This window comes from Oncorhynchus gorbuscha, linkage group LG08 (assembly GCF_021184085.1).
Source record: "Oncorhynchus gorbuscha isolate QuinsamMale2020 ecotype Even-year linkage group LG08, OgorEven_v1.0, whole genome shotgun sequence".
Lineage (NCBI taxonomy): Eukaryota > Metazoa > Chordata > Actinopteri > Salmoniformes > Salmonidae > Oncorhynchus > Oncorhynchus gorbuscha.
The window spans coordinates 70,246,976-70,259,159 of record NC_060180.1 but is presented as its reverse complement, the minus strand read 5'-3'; the positions used below and the strand labels follow the sequence as shown (position 1 = coordinate 70,259,159).

The 12,184-nt window shown below is 42.5% G+C and overlaps 1 protein-coding gene across 4 annotated transcripts in view; it reads right to left on the bottom strand.

Moving 5' to 3' along the window:
- LOC124042136 (abl interactor 1-like) overlaps nt 1-12,184 on the bottom strand; it is a 46,806-nt gene that overhangs the window by 23,864 nt on the left and 10,758 nt on the right. For all 4 annotated transcript variants that reach the window (XM_046360503.1, XM_046360505.1, XM_046360504.1 and 1 more), the window contains exon 2: nt 9,213-9,380. In XM_046360503.1, the coding sequence (XP_046216459.1) occupies nt 9,213-9,380 (168 nt within the window). The remainder of the gene's footprint in view (nt 1-9,212; nt 9,381-12,184) is intronic.

Sequence of the window (12,184 nt, the reverse complement as noted above, 5' to 3'; positions counted from 1 at the left end):
CTTATTTTTCTCATCGCCTGTCGCCATCTGAACGCAACTATGATGTGGGTAACCGCGAACTGCTCGCCATCCGCTTAGCCCTAGGCGAATGGCGACAGTGGTTGGAGGGGGCGACCGTTCCTTTTGTCGTTTGGACAGACCATAAGAACCTTGAGTACATCCGTTCTGCCAAACGACTTAATGCTCGTCAAGCTCGTTGGGCGTTATTTTTCACTCGTTTCGAGTTTGTGATTTCTTACCGTCCGGGTAGCAAGAACACCAAGCCTGATGCCTTATCCCGTCTTTTTAGTTCTTCTGTGGCTTCTACTGATCCCGAGGGGATTCTTCCTTATGGGCGTGTTGTCGGGTTGACAGTCTGGGGAATTGAAAGACAGGTTAAGCAAGCACTCACGCACACTGCGTCGCCGCGCGCTTGTCCTAGTAACCTTCTTTTCGTTCCTGTTTCCACTCGTCTGGCTGTTCTTCAGTGGGCTCACTCTGCCAAGTTAGCTGGTCATCCCGGTGTTCGAGGCACTCTTGCTTCTATTCGCCAGCGCTTTTGGTGGCCGACTCAGGAGCGTGACACGCGCCGTTTCGTGGCTGCTTGTTCGGACTGCGCGCAGACTAAGTCAGGTAACTCTCCTCCTGCCGGTCGTCTCAGACCGCTCCCCATTCCTTCTCGACCATGGTCTCACATCGCCCTAGACTTCATTACCGGTCTGCCTTTGTCTGCGGGGAAGACTGTGATTCTTACGGTTGTCGATAGGTTCTCTAAGGCGGCACATTTCATTCCCCTCGCTAAACTTCCTTCCGCTAAGGAGACGGCACAAATCATCATCGAGAATGTGTTCAGAATTCATGGCCTCCCGTTAGACGCCGTTTCAGACAGAGGTCCGCAATTCACGTCACAGTTTTGGAGGGAGTTCTGTCGTTTGATTGGTGCGTCCGTCAGTCTCTCTTCCGGGTTCCATCCCCAGTCTAACGGTCAAGCAGAGAGGGCCAATCAGACGATTGGTCGCATACTACGCCGCCTTTCTTTCAGAAACCCTGCGTCTTGGGCAGAACAGCTCCCCTGGGCAGAATACGCTCACAACTCGCTTCCTTCGTCTGCTACCGGGTTATCTCCGTTTCAGAGTAGTCTGGGTTACCAGCCTCCTCTGTTCTCATCCCAGCTTGCCGAGTCCAGCGTTCCCTCCGCTCAAGCGTTTGTCCAACGTTGTGAGCGCACCTGGAGGAGGGTGAGGTCTGCACTTTGCCGTTACAGGGCACAGACTGTGAGAGCCGCCAATAAACGTAGGATTAAGAGTCCAAGGTATTGTTGCGGCCAGAGAGTGTGGCTTTCCACTCGCAACCTTCCTCTTACGACAGCTTCTCGTAAGTTGACTCCGCGGTTCATTGGTCCATTCCGTGTCTCCCAGGTCGTCAATCCTGTCGCTGTGCGACTGCTTCTTCCGCGACATCTTCGTCGCGTCCATCCTGTCTTCCATGTCTCCTGTGTCAAGCCCTTTCTTCGCACCCCGTTCGTCTTCCCTCCCCCCCTCCCGTCCTTGTCGAGAGCGCACCTATTTACAAGGTACGTAGGATCATGGACATGCGTTCTCGGGGATGGGGTCACCAATACTTAGTGGATTGGGAGGGTTACGGTCCTGAGGAGAGGAGTTGGGTTCCGTCTCGGGACGTGCTGGACCGTTCACTGATTGATGATTTCCTCCGTTGCCGCCAGGATTCCTCCTCGAGTGCGCCAGGAGGCGCTCGGTGAGTGGGGGGGTACTGTCATGTTTTGTCTTATATTGTCTTGTCATTTTGCTTTTCCCTCTGTTCGTTTTCCCCCTGCTGGTCTTTTTAGGTTCGTTCCCCTTTTTCTCTCTCCTTCCCTCTCTCTCTTCTCTCTATCGTTCCGTTCCTGCTCCCAGCTGTTCCTATTCCCCTAATCAATCATTTAGTCTTCCCACACCTGTTCCCTATCTTTTCCCCTGATTAGAGTCCCTATTTCTCCCCTTGTTTTCCGTTTCTGTCCTGTCGGATCCTTGTATATTGTTCACCGTGCTGTGTCTTTGTATCGCCCTGTCGTGTCGTGTTTCCCTCAGATGCTGCGTGGTGAGCAGGTGTCTGAGTCTGCTACGGTCAAGTGCCTTCCCGAGGCAACCTGCAGTTTATGATCGAGTCTCCAGTCTGTTCTCGTCATTACGAGTGGAATTGTTCTTTATGCTTTATTTACCGCTCCGATTTGTCTAGGAGTATTGAAGATTTACTTTACTGGATTAAAGACTCTGTTTTCGCCAAGTCGCTTTTGGGTCCTCATTCACCTGCATAACATGGTCAGAGTAAAGGGGGTGGGGGTGAATCGAGGATAGATGTGTGAACGGAAACCTTGGTCAGAGTAAAGGGGGTGGGGGGTGAATCGAGGATAGATGTGTGAACAGAAACCTTGGTCAGAGTAAGGGGGTTAGTGATGATCACATTAGTGATGTGATTAAGACCAGTGACTGGTGCTTTTGGGAGGCATGTAATTAAGTGTCTGCGTTTAGTCTTTGGTTTGGGGCCACCAATTCAAACTAAATATTGTCAGCGTCTTGATATAGATGATCTTGCTTATGAAAATAGATTGCTGTTAGATCGCAGTATAACTACAGTATAGTACAGTATAACGGCAGTATAGCAGAGCATAGTGCAGTATAATCGCAGTATAGCACAGTATTAATGCAGTATAGTGCAGTATAGTACAGTATAACTGCAGTATAGTAGTGTAGTGCAGTATAAAGGCAGTATAGTGCAGTATAGTATAGTATAGTACAGTATAACCGCAGTATGGTACAGTATAACTGCAGTATAGTGCAGTATAACTGCAGTATAGTGCAGTATAACCACAGTATAACGGCAGTATAGTGCAGTATAACCACAGTATAGCGCAATATAACCAAGGTATAACTGCAGTATAGTACAGTATAAAGGCAGTATAACTGCAGTATAGAGCAGTATAACCACATTATAACTGCAGTATAGTACAGTATAACCACAGTATAGTGCAGTATAACTGCAGGATAGCGCACTATAACCATAGTATAACTGCAGTATAGATCAGTATTAAGGCAGTATAACTGCAGTATAGTACAGTATAAAGGCAGTATAACTGCAGTATAGTACAGTATAAAGGCAGTATAACTGCAGTATAGATCAGTATTAAGGCAGTATAACTGCAGTATAGTACAGTATAAAGGCAGTATAACTGCAGTATAGTACAGTATAAAGGCAGTATAACTGCAGTATAGATCAGTATAAAGGCAGTATAACTGCAGTATAGTACAGTATAACTGCAGTATAGTACAGTATAAAGGCAGTATAACTGCAGTATAGTATCAAATCAAATTTATTTATATAGCCCTTGCAGTATAGTACAGTATAAAGGCAGTATAACTGCAGTATAGTACAGTATAACTGCAGTATAGTACAGTATAAAGGCAGTATATATAACTGCAGTATAGTACAGTATAAAGGCAGATATAACTGCAGTATAGTACAGTATAAAAAGAGCATAGAGCATGGCGCTTGTATAACTCCGGGACCACCCAGTAGAATGTATGCACACATGACTGTAAGTGGATACCTGCTAAATGGCATATATTATTATTATTATTATTATAAAGGCAGTATAACTGCAGTATAGTACAGTATAACTGCAGTATAGTACAGTATAAAGGCAGTATACCTGCAGTATAGTACAGTATAAAGGCAGTATAACTGCAGTATAGATCAGTATAAAGGCAGTATAACTGCAGTATAGTACAGTATAACTGCAGTATAGTACAGTATAAAGGCAATATAACTGCAGTATAGTACAGTATAAAGGCAGTATACCTGCAGTATAGTACAGTATAAAGGCAATATAACTGCAGTATAGTACAGTATAAAGGCAATATAACTGCAGTATAGTACAGTATAAAGGCAGTATAACTGCATCCAAAATAGCACCTTTCTTTTTACAATTTCTGCATCCAAAATACCAATACCCAAAAGTAAGGGTATTGTACATTCTTTATGCACGAACAGCAGAGTTGTACCTAAATTAAACTGGGCTGCAACTAGATTTCACAACATTAGTTAGACCCTCTTTTTGAGATCTTGAGGTGCATTTAGTTGGTTCCAAGTTTTGCAATGTTTTCTTCATTTTGAACGCAGCCTGGTTGTCAATGTGTTGCTCTAAGTAAGCCTCATTAGAGGGCTGGTTGTCCGTGGTTACACAAAGCACTATGGTTTCCGGGGAAACTTGCTCAGTCAAAACAACAGAAGTTGTTAGCTGGACCTTTTTATTATGGTCTGTCTTGCCTACATTCCTCGTGTTAAAACCTTCATCAGTGGTTAACGCCGTAACTCCTCTCTTTATGTCTCGCGTAATTCTGACAGAAAATGTTCCCAACAAGAGAAAATACCTTTTCTTCATCCAACAATAGAGTGTGAAAATTGGAATGTCTTTGAGATATAGAATTAGGAATTAGAATACGGTAGATTTAATACATGAATTAATGAAATGTAGAATAGAGTAATTTAATAGGATCTCTATGTGAACAACAGCCTTGGCTATTTTTCCATGAGACTTCTTTCTCCCAGAGAAAACGGTTTATTTTTAAGAGATAATAATAATTGCTCATTTTGATTTAAACATTCTCATTCATGATTATGCATTGTTGTTCCAGCAGGCGGCCTAACTGAAAGCCTTGTCCAATGGTTACTGTTGAAAAGAACGTACAATGACAATTCGGTATTAGTTAGATAGCATAGACTGCGGTATCTAACTAATACTAAATTGTCATTGTACATGAGATCATTCAGTTACCAGTAGTTAGATATTAACTTAATGTAACGGTTTTCTTGAGGTGAAGGAGAGGCGGACCAAAGCGCAGCGTGGTTATTTTGATTCATGTTTAATAAAGCACTTCACATGAACAAACGAACAAAAAACAAGAAACGTGAAAACCTAAACCGGTCCTATCTGGTGCAAACACAGAGACAGGAACAATCACCCACAAATACACAGTGAAACCCAGGCTACCTAACTATGATTCTCAATCAGAGACAACTAATGACACCTGCCTCTGATTGAGAACCATACTAGGCCGAAACATAGAAATACCCAAATCATAGAAAAACAAACATAGACTGCCCACCCCAACTCAAGCCCTGACCATACTAAATAATGACAAAACAAAGGATATAAAGGTCAGAACGTGACACTTAATGAGTAAAACCAAGTTCAATAATGAGGAAGCTGTGCTTTGCTGAGTGACAAGTCATCTCATGTTCAACAGGAGGGGATAGGCCCCAGAAACGGCATTTCCTAAGAGAAACCCGGCAGAGTTAATGGATCACTGGAGATCTGCATGGAGGAATGGGCCAAAATACCAGCAACAGTGTGTGAAAACCTTGTGAATACTTACAGAAAACGTTTGACCTCTGTCATTGCCAACAAAGGGTATATAACAAAGTATTGAGATAAACTTTTGTTATTGACCAAATACTTATTTTCCACCATAATATGCAAATAAATTCATTAAAAATCCTACAATGTGATTTCCTGGATTTTTTCTCTCATTTTGTCTGTCATAGTTGAAGTGTACCTATGATGAAAATTACAGGCCTCTCTCATCTTTTTAAGTGGGAGAACTTGCACAATTGGTGGCTGACTAAATACTTTTTTTGCCCCACTGTATACTACCGTTCAAACGTTTGGGGTCAATAAATGTCCTTGATTTCCATGACAACATACATGAAATGAGTTGCAAAATTAATAGGAAATATAGTCAAGACGTTGACAAGGTTATAAATAAGGAATGTTTCATTGAAATAATAAGTGTGTCCTTAAAACTTTGCTTTTGTAAAATAATCCTCCATTTGCAGCAATTACAGCCTTGCAGACCTTTGTTTGGCATTCGAGTTGTCAATTTGTTGAGGTAATCTGAAGAGATTTCACCCCTATGCTTCCTGAAGCAACTCCCACAGATTGGATTGGCTTGATGGGCACTCCCATCACCATATGGTCAAGCTGCTCCCACAACAGCTCAATAGGGTTGAGATCCGGTGACTGTGCTGGTCACTCCATTAAGACAGAACACCAGCTGACTGCTTCTTCCCTAAATAGTTATTGTATAGTTTGGAGCTGTGCTTTGGGTCATTGTCCTGTTGTAGGAGGAAATTGGCTCCAATTAACATCCGTCCACAGGATATGGCATGGCGTTCCAAAAGGGAGTGACAGCCTTCCTTCTTCATGGTCCCTTTTACCCTGTACAAATCTCCCACTTTACCACCACGAGATCTTCAGTTTCTTGGCAATTTCTCGCATGGAATAGACTTCATTTCTCAGAACATGAATAGACTGACGAGTTTTAGAAGAAAGTACTTTGTTTCTGGCCATTTCTGGCCTGTAATCGAACCCACAAATGCTGATCCTCCAGATACTCAATAAGTCTAAAGAGGGCCAGTTTTATTGCCTCTTTAAATCAGATCAACAGTCTTCAGCTGTGCTAACATAATTGCAAAAGGGTCTAATGATCAATTAGCCTTTTAAAATGATAAACTTGGATTAGCCAACACAACGTGCCATTGGAACACAGGAGTGATGGTTGATGATAAGACCTCTGTACATCTATGTAGATATTCAATTACAAATCTGCAATTTCCAGCTACAATAGTCACTTACAACATTAACAATGTCTACACTGTATGTCTGATCAATTTGACGTTATATTAATGGACCAAAAATTAAACTTTTCTTTCAAAAACAAGGACATTTCTAAGTGACCACAAACATTTTTATAGTACCAGTCAATAGTTTGGACACTACTACTCATTCAAGGGTTTTTCTTTATTTTTTACTATTTTCTACATTGTAGAATAATAGTGAAGACGTCAAAACTATGAAATAACACATATGGAATCATGTAGTAACCAAAAAAGTGTAAACAAATCAAAATACATTTTATATTTGAGATTCTTCAAAGTAGCCACACTTTGCCTTGATGACAGCTTTGCACACTCTTGGCATTCTCTCAACCAGCTTCATGAGGAATGTCTTTCAATTAACCTCTCTAGGTTATGTGGGATGCTAGTGTCCCATCTGGCCAACATCCAGTGAGATTGCAGAGCGCCAAATTCAAATACAGAAATACTCATTTATAAAAATTCAGAAAACAAAACATATTTTACATAGGTTAAAGATGAACTTCTTGTGAATCCAACCACGGTGTTAGATTTTTAAAATGCTTTATGGCGAAAGCATATCTTACGATTATTTGAGAACCTAGCCCAGTTCACAAATTATTACAAACAGTAACCAGCCAAGCAGAAGCGTTACAAAACTCAGAAATAGAGATAAAATGAATCCCTTACCTTTGATGATCTTCATATGGTGCCACTCAGAAGACATTCATTTACTCAATAAATGTTCCTTTTGTTCGATAAAGTCTCTTTATATCCAAAAACCTCTGTTTTGTTTGCACGTTTTCTTCAGTAATCCACAGGCTGAAACGCAGTCAAAACAGGCAGACAAAAAAATCCAAATTGTATCCGTAAAGTTCATAGAAACATGTCAAACAATGTTTATATTCAATCCTCAGGTTGTTTTTAGCCTAAAGGATCTATAATATTTCAACCAGACAATAACATTGTCAATATAAAAGGTAAACAAGAAATGCACTCTTGGGATTGCGCATCAAAAAGCTCTGTGACACGGCAGTGTCCACTCATTCAGACGGCTCTTACTCCCTCATTTTTCATAACACACGCCTGAAACAATTTCTAAAGACTGTTGACATCTAGTGGAAGGCATAGGAACTGAACATTGAGTCCTAAGTCAATGGATACTGTAATGGCATTGAATAGAAAACTACAAGTGCAGTCGCAAAAACCATCAAGCGTGATGATGAAACTGGCTCCCATGAGGGCCGCCACAGGAAAGGAAGACCCAGAATTACCACTGCTGCAGAGGATACGTTCATTCGAGTTACCAGCCTCAGAAATTGCAGCTCAAATAAATGCTTCACAGAGTTCAAGTAACAGACACATCTCAACATCAACTATTCAGAAGAGACTGTGTGAATCAGGCCTTCATGGTCAAATTGCTGCAAGGAAACCTATACTAAAGGACACCAATAAGAAGAAGATACTTGCTTGGGCCAAGAAACACAGACAATGGACAAAAAGACAGTCAAAATCTGTCCTTTGGTCTGATGACTCGAAACTTGAGATTTTTGGTTCCAACCGCCGTGTCTTTGTGAGACGCAGATTAGGTGAATGATGATCTCCGCATGTGTCGTTCCCACCGTGAAGCATGGAGGAGGTGTGATGGTGCGGGGGTACTTTGCTGATGACACTGTCTGTGATTTATTTAGAATTCAAGACACACTTAACCAGCATGTCTACCACAGCATTTTGCAGCAATATACCATGAACAGGACAATGACCCAACACACCTCCAGGTCTATTTGACCAAGAAGGAGAGTGATGGAGTGCTGCATCAGATGACCTGGCCTCCACAATCACCCGACCTCAACCCAATTGAGATGGTTTGGGATGACTTTGACCACAGAATGAACGAAAAGCAGCCAACAAGTGCTCAGCATATGTGGGAACTCCTTCAAGACTGTTGGAAAAGCATTCCAGGTGAAGCTGGTTGAGAGAATGCCAAGAGTATGCAAAGCTGTCATCAAGGCAAATATTTAGATTTCTTTAACACTTTTTTGGTTACTACATGATTCCATATGTGTTATTTCAGAGTATGATGTCTTCACTATTATTCTACAATGTAGAAAATAATAAAAAAATTAAGAAAAACCCTGGAATGAATAGGTGTGTCCAAACATTTTGACTGGTACTGTATGTATGTATGTATGTATGTGTGTGTGTGTGTGTGTGTGTGTGTATGTATGTATGTGTCTAAGCCTGTGTATGTATGTATGTATGTATGTATGTATGTATGTATGTATGTATGTATGTATGTATGTATGTATGTATGTATGTATGTATGTATGTATGTATGTATGTATGTATGTATGTATGTATGTATGTATGTATGTATGTATGTATGTATGTATGTATGTATGTATGTATGTATGTATGTATGTATGTATGTATGTATGTATGTATGTATGTATGTATGTATGTATGTATGTGTGTGTGTGTGTGTATGTGTGTATGTATATATGTGTGTGTGTCTAAGCCTGTGTATGTTTGTCTCTCCTGACCTGAGAGATGTGGTTGATGGAGGACTCCATCCGGCGCAGCTGCGAGGCCTGGATGTCCAGCAGCTGCAGCACGTTGTTGGCTAAGGCATTGATCTGGTAGGCCACGCTGGCCAGGGACTGGGTGGTGTAGGCTTTCGTCTCCTCCAGAGCTTTCCTCTTGTCCTGGGCCTAGAAGATGATGAAGAAGATGATGAAAAAGAAGATGAAGATTACTTTGTTGTCCAATTGTACACAAGCTGTAATGGATACGTTACTTCCCCTCTAAAAGACACAGAGGTTAGAGCAAGGAGAAAGACCACCATGTACATTACACCATCTGTACATTTAATTCAATAAAGCTCTATCGACAGGCAACACGGTATATACACTGAGTACACCATACACCAGGAACACCTTCCTAATATTGAGTTGCATCCCCCATGTGCAGAGCAATGCAGGCTGGGTATGAGAGTGGAATTCAGCCACTTCCGAACAGACAGGTGCACATTGGGATGTTTGCCTCCGATAATGCTGGGACATTGGTTAGGAAGCGGGTCTCTTCCGAACAGACAGGTGCACATTGGGATGTTTGCCTCCGATAATGCTGGGACATTGGTTAGGAAGCGGGTCTCTTCCGAACAGACAGGTGCACATTGGGATGTTTGCCTCCGATAATGCTGGGACATTGGTTAGGAAGCGGGTCTCTCCCTGCTGCAACAGTCTGAGGCTACAGTCATTGCTCACACCAGACGCACAGCAGACCTGGGTTTCAAATCATTTATCTTTACTTGATTAAGCTTGCCTGTCTTAATGTACCAATAGAATAGCTCCTAAACGTTATGCCCCACCACATCTTGCCCTCCCGGCAGACTAGAGCAAACACGAAAAGGTATCTGAACGATCGGGGTCGATACAACAAACCGTGCTACTGGTTACTGTGATGCTGTGTCAACAGAACATGTATGTGCACAACGTATCAAAGCAAGTCCATACAGAAAAGCACATTGTGCAGACAAATAGATTCTGCCAAAAACACATACCCGCACAAATACAGATGTTTCAAAAGCCTCGTTCTTATGATGGGATGACATCACAAACTTGGCAAAGAATTGTACATAAACAATGGAAACACATACACATACACACACACACACACACTGTCATGTTTTGTCTTATTTTGTCTTGTCATTTTGCTTTTCCCTCTGTTCGTTTTCACACTGCTGGTCTTTTTACACACTCTTTCACTCTTCCTCCCTCACACTCACTCTCTATCACTCCGTTCCTGCTCCCAGCTGTTCCTATTCCCCTAATCAATCATTTAGTCTTCCCACACCTGTTCCCTATCTTTCCCACTGATTAGAGTCCCTATTTCTCCACTGGCCGTTTTGCCCTCGGACCCTTTTCCACAGGAAGGTGTTTCCCTCAGATGCTCCAGGTGTCAGTCTGCTCTTCTGTTGACCTGCAGTTCATGATCGATTCAGTCTGTTCTCCTTCTGGAATTAGACTTTATGATTGTAGATTTACTTTACTGGATTAAAGACTCTGTTTTCAGTTGCTTTTGTCCTCATTAACACACACACACACACACACACACACACACACACACACACACACACACACACACACACACACACACACACACACACACACACACACACACACACACACACACACACACACACACACACACACACACACACACACACTGGCCTTCCCTGACCCTTTTCCACAGGAAGGGAGATCTCCACACCCTCTTCTGTTGACCTGGTATCAGTGATTCACTCCTTCTAGACAGGACCTGGTATCAGTGATTCACTCCGTCTAGACAGGACCTGGTATCAGTGATTCACTCCTTCTAGACAGGACCTGGTATCAGTGATTCACTCCGTCTAGACAGGACCTGGTATCAGTGATTCACTCCTTCTAGACAGGACCTGGTATCAGTGATTCACTCTGTCTAGACAGGACCTGGTTTCAGTGATTCACTACTTCTAGACAGGACCTGGTTTCAGTGATTCACTCCTTCTAGACAGGACCTGGTATCAGTGATTCACTCCTTCTAGACAGGACCTGGAATCAGTGATTCACTCCTTCTAGACAGGACCTGGTATCAGTGATTCACTCCTTCTAGACAGGACCTGGTATCAGTGATTCACTCCTTCTAGACAGGACCTGGTATCAGTGATTCACTCCGTCTAGACAGGACCTGGAGAGGACCTAGAGAGGAACCAGGCTGAGGGGCAACCTAGAGAGGAACCAGGCTGAGGGGCAGCCAGTCTATAAGGCCAGAACGTTCTCCTTTTAAACACTGAACCAAGAGCCACACACTCCAAAAAGTGTTTTGCCACGGCTCCCGAGTGTTGCAGTGGTCTAAGGCACTGCATTTAGCCGTCACTAAAGAATTAAGAAATATATAAATATTAGATTGAGCAATGTTGGAGTGGCATTGAATAAAATACAGTATATATATATATATATATATATATATATATATATATATATATATATATATATATATATATATGAGATGAGTAAAGCAGTATGTAAACATTATTAAAGTGACTAGTGTTCCATTATTAACGTGACCAGTGAGTCAATATCTATGTATATGGGGCAGCAGCCTCTAAGGTGCAGGGTTGCGTAACTGGGTGGAAGCCAGCTAGTGATGGCTATTTAACCGTCTGAGGGCTGTTTTTCAGTCTCTCGGTCCCAGCTTTGATGCACATATACTGAACTAGCATTCTGGATGATAGCTGGGTGAACAGGCCGTGGCTCGGGCGGTTGATGTCCTTGATGATCTTTTTGGCCTTCCTGTGACATGCTGTAGGTGTCCTGGAGGGCAGGTCGTTTGACTCCGGTGATGCCTTGGGCAGACTGCACCACCCTCTAGTAGAGCCCTGCAGTTGCGGGAGGTGCAGTTTCTGTACCAGGCGGTGCTCTCAATTGTACATCTGTAAAAGTTTGTGAGGGTTTTAGGGGCAAGCCAAATTTCT